The sequence below is a fragment of the Antechinus flavipes genome, chromosome 5, assembly GCF_016432865.1.
Source record: "Antechinus flavipes isolate AdamAnt ecotype Samford, QLD, Australia chromosome 5, AdamAnt_v2, whole genome shotgun sequence".
NCBI lineage: Eukaryota > Metazoa > Chordata > Mammalia > Dasyuromorphia > Dasyuridae > Antechinus > Antechinus flavipes.
Window position 1 is genome coordinate 291,662,319 of NC_067402.1, and position 22,496 is coordinate 291,684,814.

Consider the following 22,496-nt stretch of genomic DNA (forward strand, 5'->3'; position numbering starts at 1 on the left):
AGAAAGAAAGAAAAAAAGAAAGAAAGAAAGAAAGAAAGAAAGAAAGAAAGAAAGAAAGAAAGAAAGAAAGAAAGAAAAAAAGAAAACTCTTAGCTTTGGGCTAAAAAATGGACTAATCTACTTTAGAAGCAAGTTAATTCCCTATCACAGCAGCTATTCAAACAGAGATGAATGGCTTTGCTTGTTCAGAATGCTGTAAAAGCTAGGTGATCTTGAGGTCACTTGTAATCTTTTGATTTTATTTCTCTAAGATTCTCAGATTTTAGTAGTCTGTAATCTCCTTGAAGACAGGAATTGTTTTGTTTTGTCTTTGTATCCCAGGTGCCTCTAGCATAGCACTGGGAGATGCTTAAATATCTGTTGCATTGAATTTGTTTTTATTCTGTGATTCCAAGATTCTACAATTCTATGTAAACCAGATAAGATACACTATAGAAGATATAATATATAAGATATACCAATTCTAAAAATTTTATACTATAAGATTCTGACAATTCAGTTCTAAGATTCTATGAAACTGTAACCTAAAATCATCATACCTAAAGTATAAAATCCTCAGATTTTGAGATCCTCCAGTTCTAAGATTCTATAAGACCCTTGTTTTAAGATTTTATGAGAATCCAATTCTAAGATTCTAGGATATCCTAATTCTAAAATCCAAAGACTCTAGGATATTCTAATTCTAAGACTAGGATATTCCAGTTCTAAGAATCTGAGAGACTTCAGTTCTGAGATTCTAGGATCTTCTAATACTAAGCTTGTAGGATACCCCAATTCAAAAATTCTAGGAAATTCTAATACTAAGATTCTAGGATACTTTAGTTCTAAGACTCTAGGATACTCCAGTTCTATTCTAATATTCTGTGAGGCTTCAGTTCTAAGATGCTAGGATAATCCAATTCCAAGATTCTAGGATAATCCAGCTCTAACAGTCTATGATTCTCCAGTTCTAAGACTCCAGGATAATCCAGTGCTAAGATCCTAGGACATTGTAGTTTAAGCTGCTAGGATTCTAGGATGCTCTGATTTGAAGAGCTCATGATCCTAAGACTCAATAATTCCCTCTTTTCTTGGAGACAAATGGTTCATTTGAAATTTGCTCAATGAGTTTCAGGAACCAAACACTGAAACATTCACCAGCTTAAGTGTGAAATCACATGCAAATATGCAGATTATAGAAACACATGGTTTTAAAAATAAGGATTAAGAAAAAAATCCCCTCTCCACTCCATTTGAAAAGTTGGAGCCCTCTCCCTGCCAAGCCTCCAGTCGGCTCTCTGCCTCTTCATATTAAATTCCTTCACTTGAATTCTCATGCTGGCATCAGTTGCCTCCCTCAGGGAGCGTGTTCCCCATCTGGAGCAAGGTGACGATCCTATTTGCCTCCTGTCCTTAGCGGGGCCTGGCGAGGGCTTATTAATGTTTGTAAAGCATTTGGAATTCTGAGAGCACTGTTATTGTTCTGTGTCATCTCGAGTTATGTCGGGCGGAAGGCTATGTGAGCTTTGGGGACTAAGTGCCAGACAGTATTGGGTGATTAGTCTTATAAGCTAACAATATAACGGGCTGATGTTTCTCCTGGATATGTGTGTGTGTGTGTGTGTGTGTGTGTGTGTGTGTGTGTGTGTGTGTGCAAATGTGTAAGAGACAAACATTAATACCAGGGGAAAGAAGGATGCCCAAGCAGTAATTCTCCTTTCTCTGGCATTTTCCTTTTTAACAATATTGGATGGTGGCAATAGGTAGTTTGAGAATTATTATTCTTCCCATTTTCCAGATAGGGAAGTGAAAGTCAGAGAGGCTCACCAGTATTTGCCCCCAGGTGAAATCTGACTCCCAACCCCTTGGTCCTTTTGCTCCAAAGAGGTCCTTTAAAAGATAAGGGTCAACAGGGGACTTACTTATGCATGTAGCCTTCGGATTGCTGGGTGAGATTCAGCTGCATCACCGCCTGGAACTCCGTCTCGTTGCAGCAGTATTTAAAGACCGTGTTGTTATGGTGACAGCACAAGATGAAGGTTTTGTTGTCAGAAAGCCGGGGACAGTGGAAGCCAAAGTGGTAGTGACCTTTGTGGTCGGTGTAGGGCTCACAGACTCTAAAGTGTGCGGACAGCGCTGCAAAACAAACAAGCCAAGAAGGGCTCTGTGATGGTGGGTCACTGACAGGGGCGCATCTGGTCATTCCTGGACTTTGCACACAGTGTGTTCTCCAGGAGATGAGTAGGTTTTCCTTCCTTTCTCCTGCTGGAATTGGCCTTGGACTCCAGTCAGAGTCACCCTCTTACTCCAGTTCTGACCTGAAAACTCACCTGCTTAAATGCCCTGAGGATTCCCCTAAAATGCAAATTCCTGAATCCTTCCTAGACTGGCTCCTACTTTATTTCACATTACTCTCTACCGAACCTTCTATATTCTATATAAAAGAGATGATTCCCTTTTCTCTGTACTAGCAAATGCTAACTCCTCCATGAAGCCTTCCCTGATTTCCCAGATTTCTGGGAAAAAGAGCTCTCACCCTTATTTGGACTCTGATTTCATTTTGGCTATATTCCTCTTGTCTACTTATCATCTCATTTTACATTTTCTTTTCTTTTCTTTTCTTTTTCCTTTTTGTTGTTGTTGAGGCAATTAGGGTTAAGTGATTTGCCCAGGTTAACAGGTAAGTATTAAGTGCCTGAGACTGGATTTGAACTCTGGTCCTTTTGACTTCAGGGTCTGAGTTCTATCCAGTGTGCCATCTACCTGTCCCCATTTTACATTTTAGTAATTTCTGCACCTCTTTCATTCTCTACCCCCTTCAGCTTATGAGCTCCATGGAGGCCAGGATCATGTCTTCTGCAATGTTTTTCCCATAGCTCTCATCCCAAAATTTTGTATACAACAAGTGATTAATCCATGTCTGTAGAATTTCAGAATACTGACCTTAGATTTCTGGATCTCAGCCTACTGCCCTTATTCCCCTTGAACATAGCATGATATAGTGGAGAGGATCCTGGACTTTGAGTCATGAAGACTTGGATTCAAATCCTATCTTAGTTACTACATGTATGACATTGGGCAAATCACTTCCTTTACTCTTTGAGTATTCTCCTCTGAAAAATGGGAGGGTTGTATCTGATGTCCTGTTTCCTCCTGGAACAAACATTGCCTGAACTTGGCTTGCATGACTCTCTACATTCTGGTTCAACCCAAGTGACTGCCTCGCTTTATTTCACTTATTTCAGGTGGCCCCTTTCCTCCACGAAGACATCTCTGATCTCACATTGCTGATCTCTCCCTGAGCAGCAAACAGCTATCAAAAAGACCATGCATTTTCTTCAGAAGGGTGCCCAACTAACCCACAGAATGAATTTATCTCTCCTCCAATGGACCATAACTATCTTTCAAGGCCTACCTAAGTCTCACTGCCTTCATCCCCCTGATGCTGGATCTGATCTGTTATTAGAAATGAGATGATGCTAATCTCACCGATTTCCCTGACCTCCTACTGTATCTGCAGGCACATTTGGATTAAAATCTTAATTCAAATATTTATTGGACTGTGTAACCCTAAGCAAGGTCTATAGAGATCTCAGGTTGCTCAGGTTGTATACCTATTTTATATACCTGTATACCTGGGCTCATGGAAAAATTTCTCAAGTGAAAAGGATCATGAGTGGAAAAAGTTTAAAGCACTCTCTCTGGAGTAAGACTCTGGCTTCCTACCCTGCTTAGTACCTGGGTAACTTTGCCCTATGACGTTTCCCCTCTTGGAGTCTCAGGATTAAATTAGATCAGATTAAATTTCTAAGATCCCTTCCAGCACAAAATCCTGATTTGAAGTCCATAGATTATTTATTGTGTGTCCTCTGTGCTCATTGGACAAGTGGTAGTTGCTCAGTATATCCTGGGTGGCTGGTATAGACAAAATAGCTGGATGAACATCTGGACTAACTAAATAAATATGATTTTGCACAAAATGCACTACGTAAAACTAAGCTTTGTGTTTCTTAATAGCTCTGTGCCCCTGGATCAGCTGAACCTTCTCTCAGGGTATTTGGCTAAAATCAGTGTGATAGAGAAATGGGCAGGTTTTCAGTGAGAAAAAAGGATTCGAATCCTAGTTTAGGATCACAGACTTTAAAAGGACCCCAGAGGCCAGGGTGTCCAATAGGTCATGCTGATTATAAGGATCAGATGTGAAGGTCCGCCTTTCCCCTCAGAGCCAATCTCCCTATCATGGGGCCATGCTGCTTCTCAAATCAGCTCCTGAGTGACCTACATGGGCTACCTCAAGCAAATCCACAGCCTCAGTGGCTTTTTCACATGGAAAGTGGGGTAGTTGGACTTAACAATGTCCCTTCCAATTGGCCCTTGCATTTATTTTAATTTGTAGATGAAAATCAAGGGCCAAAGTGTTTTCTCTAAAAGAAAGGGATTATCCTCAAACTCTAAGGATTCTACAATTCTAAAGGTGAACCTTTCCTCCATCACAGGGAGGCTCTACTATTGGAATGAGGAAAACCAAGAAAGGAGAAATACAGAGAAGCTTCTGGGCCTCCTAAGGAACATTTTAAGCAATGGGCAGGCCTTCCTGTTGGCAGTTAATCTGTATCATTTTCAGTGAGTTCCAGTCAGATGCTCAGACTTCTCCCACTGTGAAGGATTTTTTATTTTGTTTTGTTTTTGGCAAAATGCTATAAGTGCCAGGAATTTTGACAAGTTGGAAAGTCCTGCAGTCAGTGGCACTGGGGATCTGGTGTCAGGAGACCTAAATTCTGGGTCCAATCCGGTTCTCACTAGCTATGTGACTTTGGACAGAGAATTGAGCTTCCTTATTTGTAGATCGTTGGGGAAATGAGATCCATATCACCTGACTTCCATTGTCATTGACCTCAAGGACTCCATAAATCTTCAAAGACTATAGGAGTGGCAGCTATGGGCTACAAGGTCCCTTAGAGATCACTTAGTTCAACCTTGGAGTTTATAGAAAAAGAATCTGAGTCCAGGGAGTTGGGTTCAGTGAATTTGGATTATAGAATCATTCATTTAGAGCGTGTTGAAGTTTGCATTTACAGATGAGGAAATTCAAAACCTGGCAAGGGAAGGGTTCCCCAAAGCCACATGGCTAACAAGGAATTAAGGGTATATTCAAACACAGATCTCTGGACCTCAAATCCTAGCCCCTGAATGCCAGAGGGAGAAGGGAGCTCTCTGTCCCCTTTTACAGAAGATTGAGGAAAGGACGTGCCCAAGATCTTAGGGCTGACTAGTGAGGGGCAGCCAGTCCGGGTTCCAAGCCCCTGCATTGGGATCTTACTTCCCCCACCCTGCTGGCTCTCTCATTACTGTTCTGCTCCTGCTGCCTCTTCCAGCTCATAGGAGATATGACTCATGTCTCTCTGTGTAGCTACAGGGACAAGCAGGGTATCCGTGAGCCCAGGGAGCCAGGCAGTGGCCGCTGGGATTCCTTTTTTGTGGGAGACACTTCACTGCACGTCCCGGGAAGAAAACTATTAAATATACGACTAACAGCCTTGGAATATCTGAGCCCTAGCACCAGGAAAATGAGACAAGAGGTCTGGGAATACATTTTTTTAAAGGTCAGTGGTATTGCTAGCGGTGGAGAATAGCTGTCCCTTGGACACTACAGGGGAATTTCTGAGGAGCAAAAAAGGCTTCTGGGCCTGAAGAGATCAACCACCCCTAATGTGGCTGTTTAAACTAGGCGCTACTCCAGAATACTGACCTCTCCAGGCTGCCTGGGCTTTAAGGGAGATGGCTACCTGCTGCAAGCTTTTCTGCTTTGCAGGGCTTGAGGCTGGAACTTGGGGGCTGCAATGTTGTATTTTCCTTCAACAGGGGCAGGGCAGTGGGGTCTCACAGTGGGGTCTCATAGAAAATCAGTACTTGGTATCAGAGTTCTAGGGACAGAGGGCACCTTTCTGGTCCATTCCCATCAAATTAGCTCACTGGAGAAAACTGAAGCCCAGATAGGGGGACTTGACTAAGGTTATACAACAGAGAGTCAGAATTTGAACACATGACCTATGATTTTAAGATCACTCCTCTTCCCACCATCTCTCAGTGCTTGCTGAGGTCTCCCATCCAATCCCCCAGCACTCTCTGTAGAAATCCTGCGACACTAGGACTCTTCTGATCCCCAGGACTCTTCCTACAGGGATATAAATGGGATTCTTTGTATTATCTAAGGTGCTCACTCCCTCCTGTGTGGCCCCCATCAGAACCTCTGGCTCCTCCCGACCATGTACAGTGACTACTGTTGTCTCCTCCTCAGGCTTTCTCCCACAGTCCCAGTTCCACCCCAAGAGGATGAAGTTGGCAGAGACTTCCTTACCTGCTGAGAACAGCAATGAGAGAATGACCGTGAGCACATTCAAGGACTGTTGGCCACAACTTGTCATCGTTTGGCTGTCATTGATTTGTCAGGGAATTACCTGAGCAAAGAGAGACAAGAAATCATTAGAGAAGTCTCATTACCGTGATCCTGAGGACTCAGGAGGCAGTCAGTAAGTGCCTTGGCTGAACAGAGAGGCTAATTGACAGGCTCAAAAACTCAGCGTCACTTCCATTCCCCACCCCAACCCAGGAAAGACCCAAAGAAGTCAATGAGTCTCAATTACGTTCTGGAAGTCACACAGCCTACCTTGGTCAGAGGCCATGTTCAGGTAACTGTCTACTTGACTTTTTGCCTGCCCTTCAAGGCCCCATACCAATGTTGCCTCCTCCAAGAAGCTTGTGCTGGGCCCTGCCTCTAGAAGAAAGTGATTTCTCCCTTCTTTGATCTCATTATACCTTTTACTCATAAATTTACAATATGATAATAGGCATTATAGTCAATGCCGTATATTCTGCTCTTTCTAGCTTTCTAAGGGCAGAGACTATGTTTTACAATGCTTATAGAAACTCAGGTTCCGATATACAGAGGTTGTAGTCTTAATATTTGTTGAATAAATGTTGCTCAATAAGTTGTTACAACAAACTGACCTGCTATCTGTTCCTCTATCTCTCTCCTCCGAACATTTTTCCAGGCTGTCTAACCCCACCCCATCATGTACTCCTCATCTCCCTCTCTTAGAATCTATCTTCCTTCCAAAGTACCAGCACCTATATAATACCTTCCCCGACTTCCCCAGCTGCTCAAATTATTTTGTATTTACTCCTAAGTGCCCGTGTTGTCTCCCCAGGTAGAATATCAGCCCTTTCTATCCCCAAGCCCAGCATGCTATGCATAGTAGGTACTTAATAAGTGTTTGTTGCATTGAATTATGATCTATGAACAATGTTTCAAAAAGCATTTGTCCCAGGCATTGACTGATCTAGAACTGCTTCTGGATCCTTGAATTTTAAGATGGTGGAATTGGAAGAACAAAACCTTGTGAAGGGCAAAGGGATTCTGTTGCATCCTACTCATGTTACTTGACTACTGTGTGCAAAGCCTGGCTGAGATAACAAATCAAGATGTCAGTTATTTCCTCTGAAAATTAAGGGCTCCAGAGAACATGTTCTGCACATTCTCTTGGGAACACAGAAGTGAGGTATTAGCCATCTCTTGTGGACTTGGGATTCAGGAGGACCAGGGCTCAAATTCCCACCTCTGATACTCATGAACCATATGGATCCTGTGTGGATTTTTGCCTGGAAAACTAAAACCTCAAAGAAAAAACAATCGATGAATAAATATTTATTAAGTTCCTAATCTGTGCTGGGAAGTGATTTGTCCAAGATTTTCAGGAAGGACAAGAAGCTCAGTTTACCTTGTAAATTGTTATCCTCCAAAATGAATAGGTCCCTTTTCTACAGGATACTATGGTTTACAAAGCCCTTTGCTCTCCACTATTCTGGGAGAAAGGCAGCACAAGCATTATTACAGCCATTTTACAGATGAGGAGACTGAGGCTCAGAAATGGAAATGGAGCTCACAGAATCTGAGAGAGAAGAAGGAGAGAGACACACAGAGAAAGACAGAGATACACAGAGGGAGATCAATGATGAGTGTGGACTAGCTTAGTCTAGGAGAGCTTCCTAGAGGAGCCTAGAGGCTCTAACCTTGACCTTGAAAGGTTGGAAAGGTTTGGGAAGAAGAAGGTCAGGACAATTAATCACTGTACCCTTTTCCCTAGCACTTAGGAAAATTCTCCTCCTCCCCCTGACTCTGATTATCTCTCAAGGCAACCCGTCCTGGCTCCTTTTCCATGGCTGTCCCTGTTCAGAAGTTTTCTTTCTATCAAACTGCAACTTACCTCTCTTCCATTTCCTTCTAGGACCAAGTAGAGCAAGTCTGCCTAGCTGCCAAATCTGACCTACTTCCTATACTCTTCAATCTCCCAGGTCCATGTTTTTGTTCCTACTTTTTCTTAGCCAGGAAGGTTCCACCTCATCAAATCTGCCTCTGAGAATCCCTTCTAGACTCAGCTCTAGAGCCACTATTTGGTTTTTCCAGCCCCTTCATTGCTAGAGGAACTCTCCTAAGATGATCCTGTATCTGCTTTATAGTAATGAGGTGAGTGACTTCCATCTCCCCGACATATTCTCAGCCTGCAGACATTTACTAGCTGTGTGTATAATTCTCTGCAAGTCACTTCAGCCACCTCAGTTTCCAAATCCATAAAATGGGTATAATAGGTACACCTATCTTCCCAGAGTTGTGGGGATGATCGCTGCAAAGTTCTTAGTATAGTGCCTGGTACATAGCAAGCATTATTAAAAAGTTAAATGTTGTTGTTTTTGTTGTTTCATGGAGTGGACTAGACCCTGAGATCTCTTCCACTAATCATTTCTGAAGGGAAACTTCTCTCTGCCCATGGAGTTTTTATCCTTTATAACTCTTGGAACAAGATGTGCCTGAGGTGGAATCTACCCACCTCGGTTCCTACTGGCAGCCTCGCTCAGGCACTGATGCTGGGCCCAGAAGTCATGACATCACTCCCTTCTAGCCCTCATCTGAAGTCTGGGCCAGACCCAGATTCAGCAGGGACTTGACTTGTGCTGGGAATGTCTCTGGCTGGCTTGGGTGGCAGCCAGGGCAGCTCTTAGGACAGAGCCTTTGTCTGATTCACAACATTCCTGCTTCTGATGTGGGTGCCATTTTAAAAGAGAGAGGAAAGACTCCTTGGTGCTTTTGGAAGGGAGTCGGCTGGGACGGGTTATTTTTTAAAGTCCAGAACTGTGATTTCATGGGTGTGGGGAGCGCTTGGTAAGGAAACTCCCTTTTCTGCAGCAAAGCAGAGGCTGTTCTGCAATGCAGGGGCCTAGAGGGGTGCCTGAGACCCTGAAAGGTGAAGTGACTTACTCTCCCAGGGTCAGAGACCCAGCTGTAACTAGTCTCCAGATCACCATAACTCTGAGTCCTCCTATCCACCCCCTTTGCCTCCCAGAAAAATCACAGAACAAGGGATGTCAGAGCAAAGAGGGGCTTAGAACAGGGGATGTCAGAACTGGGAAGGGTCTTAGAACAGGGAATGTCAGAGCTGAGAGGGGTTTAGAACAGGGGATGTCAGAACTGGGAAGGGTCTTAGAACAGGGAGTGTCAGAGATAAGAAGGGCCTTAGAACCGTGTATATCAGAGATGGGAAGGGTCTTAGAAGAGGGAATATCAGAGTTGGGAGGTGCCTTAGAATAGGGAAGATTGCAGCTGGGAGGTTGCATAGAAAAGGGGATGGAAGGTTGGGTTGGAAGGGGCCTCAGAAAAGGGAAGCTCAGAGCACAAAACATTACAAATGAATAGTTGTGATCCCAAAGGAGGTATACAACTGCAGCAATAGCACTATTGGGTTTATATCCTAAAGATATAAAAAAAGAAAAGAACCCATTTGTACAAAAATATTTATAGCAGATCCTTTTGTGGTGGCTAAAAATTGGAAATTCAGGGGATGCCCATCAGGGAATGGTTAAACAAGCTATAGTATATGATTGTAGCAGAATATTATTGTACTAAAAGAAAACCAGGATGATGTTAGAAACAACCTGGAAAGACTTACATGAACTGGTACAAAGTGAAATGAGCAAAACCAGGAGAGCATTGTACACAATGAAAACAGCATTGTACAATGAAGAACTGTGGATGATTTGGCTATTCTCAGCAAGGCAATCCCTGAAACATGTTATCCACTTCCAGAGAAAGAAGTGATATTGTCTGAATAGACTGATGCATACTAATTTTTTTCTTCCTTCTTCCCTCTCTCCCCCTCTCTTTCTCTCTCTCTTACTTTCCTTCTTTTTTCCTCTTTTCTTTCTTTTTGAGTTTCTTGTACAAAATGATTAACGTGGAAATGTTTTGAATGATTGCACATGTAGAACCTATATTTAATTGTTTACTCTATCAGGAGGGGAGGGAAGGATAGAGAGAATCTGGAACTCAAAATTAAAACATTGTTCTAACATGTAATTGCTGGGAAAATATCATAAAATGAAAAAAAAATGAATAGCTGCTTAGTGTATAGAATGTTTAAGCTAGATGCCTCCTTAGTCTATTTCTGCCTCCTTTCTTTGTTGAAAACCCTTTAATGACTCCCCATTGTCTATTGAAGAAAGGCCCATGCTTGTAAGTATGACATTCAAGGCCTTTCACAATTTGGTGTCTGCCTTGCTATTCATTAAACCCTTCAATAATCCTTTCATAAGTGCTTACAAACTAGACCACTTTAGACATACTGGATTTGAAGGCAGAGGACCTGGTCCAAATACCAGGCAACTTGTCTGACTTCAGATAGTCCCAGGGGGGGCTATAGCATTGCTTTTCCTACTTTCTGTCATGGATGCTGTTGCTTCCCTGGTGGTACCAGGCTCATCCCAGACAGCTGGTGAGTAGAGACACTAGCAGAAGAGCAGCTGGCCAAAGAAAGCATGCATCTGATGCTTCTTCTTTAGGATGATAGCTTATGTGTGATGATGGAACAAATCCAGAAAGGATACTGCCTTGAGAACCACATCTTGGATTCTAGTCCTGCCACTCCCCTTGTTGAGGCTCTTTGGACCTTAATTTCTCATAAAATACAGGTGATAGATGGGATGACCTTTAAGGTTCTTTCCAGCTTTCATATTCTCTGACAGAACATAACCCAGAATTATGGCGTCCTCAAAATTTATAAGTGAATGATACAATTAGGGTTCTGTCAATTATGGGCAGAGAAATAAGTAACTCACGTGGGAGTTTTGAGAAAAAGTGACCAGACAGAGACAGGGAGAAAAAAGAAGTGGACAGAAACAAAGAGAGAGACAGAGATAGAAGTGGAAACAGTCATAAACACACAGACCTGGTACAGAAAGAGACATACATAAAGGTAAGGAGAGAGACACACAGAAAAAGACAGAGATACACAGAGATCAATGATGAGTGTGGGCTAGCTTAGTCTAGGAGAGCTTCCTAGAGGAGCCTAGAGACTCTAACCTTGACCTTGAAAGGTTGGAAAGGTTTGGGAAGGTCAGGACAATTAATTGCTGTACAATATAATATTCTCCTGGTTCTGTTCACTGCACTTCATTGCTATTCATATAAATTTTTACAGGTTTTTGTGTTTGAGTCTGGGCTCAAACTCATAGTATTCTATCTCCCATCACCACCGTCTAGCACAGGCTACCCATTCCAGGAATGCCTCCATTTCACTGGATCCCCTGTTTCACTTCTTTGTTGACCAGCTCAGGTGCCATCTCTTATGCAAAGCCTTTCCTGGGTTCCCTATTCATTGTCCACTCTCTTTACTTTGTATTTCCATTAAATATAATTGTATTGCCTTATCTTTGCATTATAACACTAAATTCATGCTGTTCCCTTTCTCCTGGAGAATGTAAGCAATTTAAGTTCATTGAGAGACAGAAAGAGGCATTGGTCAGACAAGTTAAACTATCCACCCCACCATGACCACCATCTTCCCTCAGACCCCAGTGGATACAGCCCCCGTATCCCTGAACATCAAAAACCTGGGGAATTAACAGTTTCCTTCAGACCATTGGATCTGCTTGCAGATTAGTTCCTGTAGCTACCACTGAGGATAGGAATAATTGGGGAGAAAAGGTCCACTTTCCTCATTGTCATCAACAACAGCTGTAGATCAACCAACAAGTAGATGAACACAGGAGACCAGGACTGGCAGCACTAGCCTCAGATTGCTAATCATGCTTCCATTCCAGCTCTCTTATAACCATCACGTAAGAAGGCAACTTCTGTAGAAAAGGGGACAATCAGCCCCACCAGCTGCCAACCCACTCTCTCCAGTTTCCCTCAGAAACAATGTTAAATCAAGCATTCAAATGAATTCTAGAGCAATAGAACTGACAAAAAATAGAGTGAAATATTTTTCCATTTTAAGATAACTTAGAAGGAATTTAGGAAAGGTCTGTCTCCCTTGGATAAAAGGGAAGTGCAGCCCAATACAGATGATGCCCAGAAAAACCAGCAGGAGTTTTTATCCACAACATGGATCAGCAACTGACGCCCATCTGTTCTGGTACAGCAGGCCAGCTGAGAGGCCTCCAACTCCAGTGCAGCAGGCAAACCACCAGCCCTGAAATCCTGGCACAATAGACATGATTTGGTTGGATCACCCCAACTCAGTGGACAAGCCATCAGCACCTAAAGTTCTGGTGCAGAAAATCAGTGATTAGATGCTGAAGCTTGCAACAGTTCCACCTGTATCCTAGGGGAGAGATCAACCTCAGAAATCACACGAACACAAAAAAAAACAAAAAAAAAACAGTAAAAAATGAGCAAAAATAAGAAAAGAGCCAACAACAATAGAAAACTAGGGCATCAGAGCAAATCAAAACCCAAACTCAGAAGAGGACAATATTGTCAATGTCTACATGTGAAATCTCACAAAGGGAAGTGAATTGTTCTCAAACTCCAAAAGTTGTCTTAAAGGAGCTCAAAAAGATTTTAAAAATCAAATAAGAGAGATAGAACATAATTTGGGGAGGGAGAAGGAGAGGAGGCAAAAGGGGAAGGAGACAGAGAGAGAGTCAATAGCTTGCAAAAAGGACAAAAATTGATTGAAGAAAACAATTCCTTAAAATATATAATTGGCCAAAGGATGAGGTGCAGGGAGAAAAAGCACTAAAGAAAACAATTCTTAAAAAGTAAACGTGACCAAATGGAAAAAGAGAAACAAAAGCTAACTAACCAAGGAAAACAATTTCTTAAAAATTAGAATCAGGCAAGTGGAAGCTAACAGTTTTATGAGACATCAAGAATCAGTCAAACTGAAAAAGGATGAAAAAAAAAAAATGTAAAATACCTCACTGGAAAAACAACTGACCTGGAAAATAGATTTAGGAGAGATAATTTAAGAAATACTGGACTAGGGGCAGGTAGGTGGTGCCGTGGATAGGGCACCAGCCCTGAAATCTGGAGAACCTGAATTCAAATTCTGCCTCAGACACTTAACACTTCTTAGCTGTGTGACCCAAGGCAAGTCACTTAACCCCAATTGCCTCTGAAAAAAAAAAAATGAATTATTGGACAACTTGAAAGTCATGATCAAAAAAAAAAATGGACAGAATCTTTCAAGAAATTATCAAGGAAAACTGCCTAGATATCATAGAATAAGCAAGTAAAATAGTAATTGAAAGAATACACTAATCACCTACTGAAAGAGATCCCAAAATGAAAACTCCAAGAAATATTGTAGCCAAATTCCAGAATTTTCAGATGAAGGAGAAAATACTGCAAGTAATCAGAAGGAAATAATGTCAAATATCAAATAGCAGCTTCTATGTTAAAGGACTGGTGGATTGAAATATGATGTTTCAGAAGGCAAAAGAGATTGCAGTACAACCAAAAATCAACTACTCAGCAAAACTGAGCATAATTTTTCAAGGGAAAAGATAGACCTCTAAAAACGTAAGAAGACTTCCAATCATTTCTAATTAAAAAAAAAAACCTTAACTGAACAGAAAATTTGATTTTCAAGCACAAAACTCAACTGGCGAATAAAAAGGTAAACAGAAAATTTAAAAATGGTATTCAATAAGGTTAAACTGTTTATTATATTTGTAACTCTTGAAAACTATATTTTATTAGGTCAATTAGAAAGAACATATATAAACAGAGGATGTGGGTATAAGTTGACTTTAATGTGATGATATATAAAAAAATTAAGGGGTGAAAAAATGGATTGTACTGGGAGAAGAGGAAAGGAGGAGGCAGAATGGAGTAAATTACTCAAAATGCTCAAAAAGGAGCATTGTTTGAATCTCATTTTCATCAGATTTGGCTCAAAGAGGGAATAACATACATACTTATTCAAGTATAGAAATTTATCTTAAGAAAAGGGAGGGGTCTGATAGCAGAGAGGGCACATTGAGTGAGGTGGTAGAAGCAAAATACTGGTGAGAAGGGACAAGGTGAAAGGAAAAAGAAAAATATAATAAGGGAAGAAAATATAATGGAGGGGAATACAGAATTAGTAATCAAAGCTATGAATGTGAATGGAATGAACTCTCCCATAAAATTGAAATGGATAACAAATTGGATTAAAAACCATTAACATATACCAGTATATGTTGTGTACAAGAAACACATTTGAAGCAGAAAGCTACACACAGAGTAAAGGTAAAAGGTTGGATCAGAATACATTATGCATCAAGTGAAGTAAAAAAAGCAGAGGTAGCAATCCTAATCTCAGATAAAGCAAAAGTGAAAATAGATCTAATCAAAAGAGAAAAAGATGGAAACTGCATCTTCCTAAAAGGCACCACAATGAAGTAGTATTATTATTAAACATACATGAATCAAGTGGTATAGCACTTCAAATTCTTAGAGAAATTAAGTGAGGTACAGAAAGAAACTATACTAGAGGAGAAGTTCAACCTCCTGCTCTTAGAACTAGATAAATCTAATCACAATATGAACAAGAAAGAAGTTAAATAGATGAATAAAATTTTAGAAAAGTTAAGATATGATAAACCTCTAGAGAAAATGGAATGGGAATAGAAAGAAAGAAATCTTTTCTCAGAGGTACAAGGCACCTATGTAAAAATTGACCATATTTTAGGCCATAAAAACCTCACAATAAAATTCAGACAGGTAGAAATATTAAATGCATCCTTTTCATATCATGATGCAATATATATATATATACACACACATATATATAGATAGATAGATAGATAGATAGAACATTGGGAAGACATTAAAAGTTCATTGGAAACTAAATAATTTAATTCTAAGGAATGAGTGGATCAAACATAAAAGAATAGAAATAACAATCTCATCAAAGAGAGTGACAATAATGAGACCAATACAGCAAAACTTATGGCATGCAGCCAAAAAGTTCTTAGAGGAAATTTTGTAACTCTAAATGCTTACATAAATAAAATAAAGAAAGAGCAGATCAATGAACTGGGCATGCAACTAGAAAAGCTAGAGAAACGTCAAATTAAAAAATTTCCATTAAATACTAAATTAGAAATTCTAAAAATCAAGAAAATATTGTTAAATTGAAAGTAAGAAAACTATTGAACTAATAAATAAAACTAGAGCTGGTCTCATGGGGGAAAACACCAAAAATATCAATAAATGTATGGTTAGTTTGATTTTTTTTAAAGGAAAAAAAAACACAAAACCAGAATCAAAAATGAAAAGGGTGAATTCACCCCCAATGAAGAGGAAATTAAAGCAATAATTGTAAGCTATTTTACCAAGAAGTATGTCAATAAATCTTACAATTTAAGTGAAATGGATGAACATTTACAAAATATAAATTGCCCAGATCCCACAAGAGGGAATAAAATATTTAACCACAAGAAATTGAACCATCTATCAATGAACTCCCTAAGAAAAAATCTCCAGATCAGATATATTTACAAGTGAATTCTACCAAACATTCAAAGTATAATTAATTCCAATACTATATAAGCAATTAGGAAAAATAGACTAGGAAGAAGTCCTACCAAATTCATTTTATGACACAAATATGGTGCTGGAAAAAGCCAAAACAGAGAAAGAAAATTATAGATCAATTTCCTTAATGAATATTGGCACAAAAAATTAAATTAAATGTTAGGGTTATTATAGTTATATATATATATATATATATATATATATATATATATAGTTACATGATTATTATAATACAACTAGATATTTATATCAGGAATATAGGACTGATTCAGTGAGAAAATTATCAGCATAATTGACCATATCAATAACAAAATGAACAGAAATTATATGATTATCTCAATAGATGAAGAAAAGGCTTTTTTATTAAAGCTTTTTATTTACAAAGTATATGCATGGGTAATTTTTCCAATATTTCCAACACTGGAACTGGTTTGAAACATCTCAATGTTGAAGAGAGCCATGTCCATAGGAATTATCATTGCATAATCTTGTTGTTGCTGTGTACAATGATCTCCTGATTCTGCTCATTTCACTTAGCATCAGTTCATGTAAGTCTCTCCAGGTCTTTCTGAAATCATCTTGCTGATCGCTTCTTACCAAACAATAATATTCCATAACATTCATATGCCATAATTTATTCAGCCATTCTCCAATTGATGGGCATCCATTCAGTTTCCAGTTTCTTGCCTCTACAAAAAAGGTTGCCACAAACATTTTTGCACATGTGGGTCCCTTTCCCTCCTTTCAGATCTCTTTGGGATATAAGCTCAGTAGAAACATATCTGGGTCAAAGGGTATGTACAGTTTAATAACTGTTCCAAATTGCTCTCCAGAATGGATGGATTTGTTCACAGTTCCACCAACAATGTATCAGTGTCCCAGTTTTCCCACATCTCCTACAACATTCATCATTATTTTTTCCTGTCATCTTAGCCAATCTGAGAGGTGTGTAGTGATATCTCAGAGTTGTCTTAATTTGCATTTCTCTGATCAATAGTGATTTAGAGTACCTTCCCATATAATTAGAAATAGTTTCAGTTTCTTCATCTGAAAATTGTCTGTTCCTATCATTTGACTATTTATCAATTGGAGAATGGCTTGAACTATTGTAAATTTGACTCAATTCTCTATTTATTTTAGAAATGAGGTCTTTATCAGATCCGTTGGATGTAAAAATGTTTTCCCAGTTTATTGCTTCCCTTCTAATCTTATTTGCACTAGTTTTGGTTGTACAAAACCTTTTTAACTTAATATAATCAAAATTTTCTATTTTGTGAGCAATAATGGTCTCTAGTTTATTGGTCACAAATATAATCTCAATTATTTATAATCTCATTCTGTATGTCTAGATCATGAATCCATTTTGACCTTATCTTGGTATACAGTGTTAAGTGTGGGTCAACGTCTAGTCTCTGGCATACTAGCTTCTAATTTTCCCAGCAGTTTTTGTCAAATAGTGAATCCTTATCCCAAAAGCTGGGGCCTTTGGGTTTGTCAAATACTAGATTGTTATAGTCATTGGCTATTTTGTTTTGTGAACCTAACCTAGTCTACTGATCAACTTCTCAATTTCTTAGCCAGTACCATATGGTTTTGATGACCGCTGCTTTATAATATAGTTTTAGATCTGGTACAGCTAGGCCACCTTCATTTTATTTTCTCTTAATTCCTTTAAAATTCTTGACCTTTTGTTCTTCCAGATGAATTTTATTGTTATTTTTTCTAAGTCAATAAAATAGTTTCTTGGGAGTTTGATTGATGTAGCACTAAATAAATAGATTAGGGAGTACTGTCATCTTTATTACACTCAACTTATCCATGAACACTTGATATTTTTCTAATTGCTTAGATCTGACTTTATTTGTGTGGAAAGTGTTTTGTAGTTTTGATTATATAGTTCCTGACTTTCCCTTGCCAGATAGATTCCCAATTAGTTTATATTATCAACAGTTATTTTAAGTGGAATTTCTCTTTGTATTTCTTGCTTTTGGATTTTGTTAGTCATCAGAAAAGGCTTTTTGACAAAACACCACACCTATTCCTATTAAAAACCACTAAAGAGCACAGGAATAAATGGAGTTTTCTTTAAAATAACAAGAAGTATCTATTTAAAATTATCAGCAGGCATAATCTGTAATGGGGATAAATTAGGTGCATTTCCAGTAATATCAGGAGTGAAACATGGATACCCATTATCACCACTATTATTCAATATTGAACTAGAAATGTTACCTTTAGCAACAAGAGAATAAAAACAAATTGATGGAATTAGAATAGCAATGAGGAAACAAACTATCACTCTTAACAGATGATATGATGGTGTACTTAGAGAATCCTAGAGAATCAACTAAAAAAACTACTTGGAATAATGAACAACTTTAATAAAATTCCAGAATATAATATAAACCCCCACAAATTGTCAGCATTTCTACATATTACCAACAAAACCCAGCAGTGGGAGATAGAAATAGAAATTCCATTTAAAATAGCTCTAGAAAATATAAATATTTGGGAGTTTACCTGCCAAGACAAATCCAGAAATTATATGAATACACTTTCAAAACACTTTTCACACAAATAAAATCAGACCTAAACAACTGGGCAAATATCAGTTGCTCATGGGTAAGCCAGACTAACATAATAAAAATGATAATCAGTGCCATATTAATCAAACCAAGATATTATTTTATAGAACTAGAAAAATAATAAGAAAGTTCATATGGAAAGGTCAAAAATATCAAGGGAATTAATGAAAAATAATAATGCAAAGAAATGCGGCCTAGCTATACCAGATCTAAAACTATAGTAGAAAGTGGAAGTTATCAAAACTATTTGGTATCTAATAAATAGAATGATAGGTCAGTGGAATAGGTTAGTACCCAAAGAAGTAAATGACTATAGAAATCTACTGTTCGATAAACCCAACGATTACAATTTATGGAATAAGAATTCACTATTTGACAAAAACTGCTGGGAAAACTGAAAATAGCATGGCAGAAACTAGAAATAGACCAATATTTCACACTATATACCAAGATAACATCAAAATGGGATCATGATTTTGAAATAAAGAGTGATACCATAAGTAAATTAGGAGAACAAATAATAGTTTACAGATCTACAGAGAAGGGAAGAATTTATGACTAAACAAGAGATAGAAAGCATTATCAAATGCAAAATGCACAATTTTGGTTACATTAAATTTAAAAGTTTTTCCACAAAACAAACCAATGCAACCAAGATTAAAAGGGAAGCAGAAATTTGGGAAACAATTTTTATAGCCAATATTTCTGATAAAGGCCTCATTTCTAAAATATTTAGAGAAGTGAGTCAAATTTGTAAGAATAAATTCATTCCCCAAATGATAAATGGTCAAAGAATATGAACAGGCAGTTTTCAGATGAAGAAATTGAAACTATTCATGAAAAAATACTTTAAATCAGTATTGATTAGAGAAATGCAAATTAAAACAACTCTAAGGTACTACCTCACACCCATCAGATTGGCTAATATAACAGAAAAGAAAAATAATAAATAGTTTGGGAAGTTGTGGGAAAATTGGAATACTAATGTATTGTTGGGAAAGGTGTGAATTGATACAACCACTCTGAAGAACAATTTAGAACTATTGCCAAAGGGCTATAAAACTGCACATACTCTTTAACTCCAAAATAGCCAACTGGGTCTGTATCCCAAGGAGATCATAAAAAATGGAAAAGGAGCCATATGTACAAAAAATATTTACAGTAGCTTTTTTGTGGTGGCAAAGAAATGTAAATCGAAGGGCATGCCCATCAATTAGGGAATGGCCGAACAAACTGTGGTATACAAATGTAATGGAATAGTATTGTGCCATGAGAAATGATGAGCAGGTAGATTTTAGGAAAAACCTTCAAACTTATAAGAACTGATGCTGAGTAAAGTGAGCACAACCAAGAGAACACTGTACACAGTAATGCCGACATTATATTATGATCAAATACGAAAGACTTAGCTCTTCTCAGCAATACAATGATTCAAGACAATTCCAAAAGGCTCAAGCTGGAAAATGCTCATCATATCCAGAGAAAAAAAACTGTGAAGTCTGAATGTAGATTGAAGCATACTATTTTCTCTTGTTTTTTTCTTTCCTGTGGTTTTCCTCTTTTATTCTGATTCTTCTTTCATAACATGATTAATGTGAAAATATGTTTAATGTGACTATACCTCTATAACTTGCCTCAGGTTATCTTGGGAAAAGGGTAGCAGGGGAAAGGAAGGAGGGAGAAAAAGTTGGAACTTAAAATCTTATAAAATGAATGTAAAAAACTTTCTTTACATGTAATTGAAAAAATATTAAAGGAAAAAAAAAAGATGAGGCCTTACCATCTGCTTTGCCTCTGCCCTGTAAGGACTAAGGGACCTTCCCATGTGACTTACAGCTAAACCTTTCCTATGCAATATCTTTTCCTTTGGAATAGGAACTCCTGAGAATACTCTACTATCCTACTTTTATTTCTATGTCTTTACTACTTTGCACAGTGCTTAGCACATAATAAACATTTAAAATGCTTCATTCATTCACTTAGGGTTCTTTGAAGGTAGGAATTATTTCCTTCCCCCCTTTATATCCTCAGGGTGGAATAAAGAGCCTGCACACAAGATTGTTTAATAAATGTCTATGAAGTGAATAAATGAAGAATGAGGAGTTGCCTTCATATGGAATCTTTCTGAAAGAAGATGATTTTAGAAAAGTCACGGATTCTCCTTGGCCTCAGTTTCCTTCTCTGTAAAAACAAGGGAATGGGCTCCACAGTTTCTAAGGTCCCTTTATTCTAAACCTAGCATTTATTGTAATGCTTATCCATTTTTATTTGGGGTTAGAACTGGGGCTTCATTAGTAGAGAGAAGTCTTGAGAGACCTTTCTCAGGTAGAACTGCATCTGCTGAATAGTAAAGTCTTAGAGCAGGTATGCTAACCTGAGCTCTGCAAACTTAGGTCACAAATTATAGTCCAGTAGAGTTGGCTTCCCTTGTAATTCTATTTGTTTTATTCATTTCACAACATGATCCTAAGATGGGGTCCATGAGCTTTACCAGACTAAATGCCCAATGGGATTAGGACACAGACAAGGTTAAGCTTAGAAAAATTGCATAGGAGGCACTTAATAAAGGAATATTGGATTGGGTGGTTATTTCTGTGCATGATGTATTCCCCCCTACCACCATTTGACCAAAATCTCTATGAGGGTATGTAGTGGCTGCCCCATAAATGCTTGCGCTGCATGAAAGGAAGCTGAAAATATAATACTCTCACCTGGTCAGGTCATTCTAAGATAAGATTCCCTGCAGGTGTCATACTTTTGAACTTTCTATAGGAAAACCTAAAAGAGAAAACTGGGACCTAAGCACTGGGAAGTTGGCAGTGGGCATCTTTATTAAGACTCTAAAATGACAGGAGCCACCAGGGTACTTGGTGCCAGCCAGTGTCTGTTCAGGTTGTCCTATGGCATGGGGGAGGGAAGCAGCAGAGAACAGCAGGTGAGGAGGAAGCCCAGCAGCAGGAGCTGAGGAGGCAGTTCTGAGGACTCTGTTTGGTTTTATAATTGGATCCTTCGATATATGTATTTTAAGCACACACAGCATCAGAACCACGGGGAGGCGGCAATGCATCTCTGCCTCAGGAGAGCTGGTTAAGTCCCATCTAGGAGATCTGGCTTTTGAAGCAGTGATGGCGCCGGGGCAGGGCCAAACAGGTGTCCCCACCCTCAACTGCAACAGTTGCTCCTTAAATTTGGCCAAAAAACTGAATACTAACAGCAGAACAGGCTTGGAGAGACATGATTTCTCCTATGTGGATCCCTCCCATTCATTAGCTGGCATGGATCCCAACTTCCTCATACCTTAGTAGGTGGATTCACACATAATTGTGACCAAGCAAATCTGGTGACTGGGCTGACCTTCTGGTGAGCCGGGACTGTTTCCAGACAACAGCCATACAGTCTGTCACTTGGCCTGGGCCTGATGCCCATCTAGCTTGGTAGGATTCACCCCAGTTTGTGCTCTGGGGTCACAGCTTGGAGAACCTGGGGTCAGCATCACATCACAATAAGAAATCAGAGAATGCCATCAGCAGTTGAGTCATAATAAGAGCTAGTTTCTATAGAACTCTTTTTAGTGACTAAACAGGAGTATGGATTTAAAGAAGGAACTCATCAGATCATTTGGCCCCACTTGTTCAGTTTACAAGTGAAGAAATGAAACCTGTAGGTTATCCTGGGAGCTTCTCAAGGGTGTAAATTAGTCCCTCGTAATCAATCATTCTCTGCCCCAGTACCATGGCCAGCACCAGCCCACAGCACTTAATGAATCTTTCCTTATCACAGGCTCAGAAGACCATTGGTCTAGAGCTGGAAGAACTTCAGAAGCCAAACTCCTACGTTTTTTTTTTTATACAGATTCACAGATAAGGAAACTGAGGCTGAGAATAGTTAGCTTGCCCAGGTTCACATAGTTAAATAAATATGTAAGGTAGGAGTTGCACATGAATATTCCTGACTTCAAATACAGTATCTACTCATGACACCATATTGCCTCAGCCAAAGCCACACAGGCAGTAAAGTCAAAGCGGGAATTTAAACCTGGGTTCCCTTGATGGCAAATCAGAAGCTTTGGATTT

The 22,496-nt window shown here is 39.0% G+C and overlaps 1 protein-coding gene across 2 annotated transcripts in view; it reads right to left on the reverse strand.

The window, feature by feature from the left end:
• The window catches only part of SHISAL1 (shisa like 1), a 121,801-nt gene that overhangs the window by 51,580 nt on the left and 47,725 nt on the right, over nucleotides 1–22,496 (reverse strand). Inside the window, exons 1-3 of one of the 2 annotated variants that reach the window (XM_051962336.1) lie at nucleotides 21,721–21,860; nucleotides 6,338–6,437; nucleotides 1,902–2,115 (exon numbers count right to left, since the gene is read on the reverse strand). In XM_051962336.1, the coding sequence (XP_051818296.1) occupies nucleotides 1,902–2,115; nucleotides 6,338–6,404 (281 nt within the window). In that variant the 5' untranslated portion in view covers nucleotides 6,405–6,437; nucleotides 21,721–21,860. Of the gene's footprint in view, nucleotides 1–1,901; nucleotides 2,116–6,337; nucleotides 6,438–21,720; nucleotides 21,861–22,496 lie in introns of those variants that run through there. The other variant, XM_051962337.1, reaches the window with a different exon arrangement.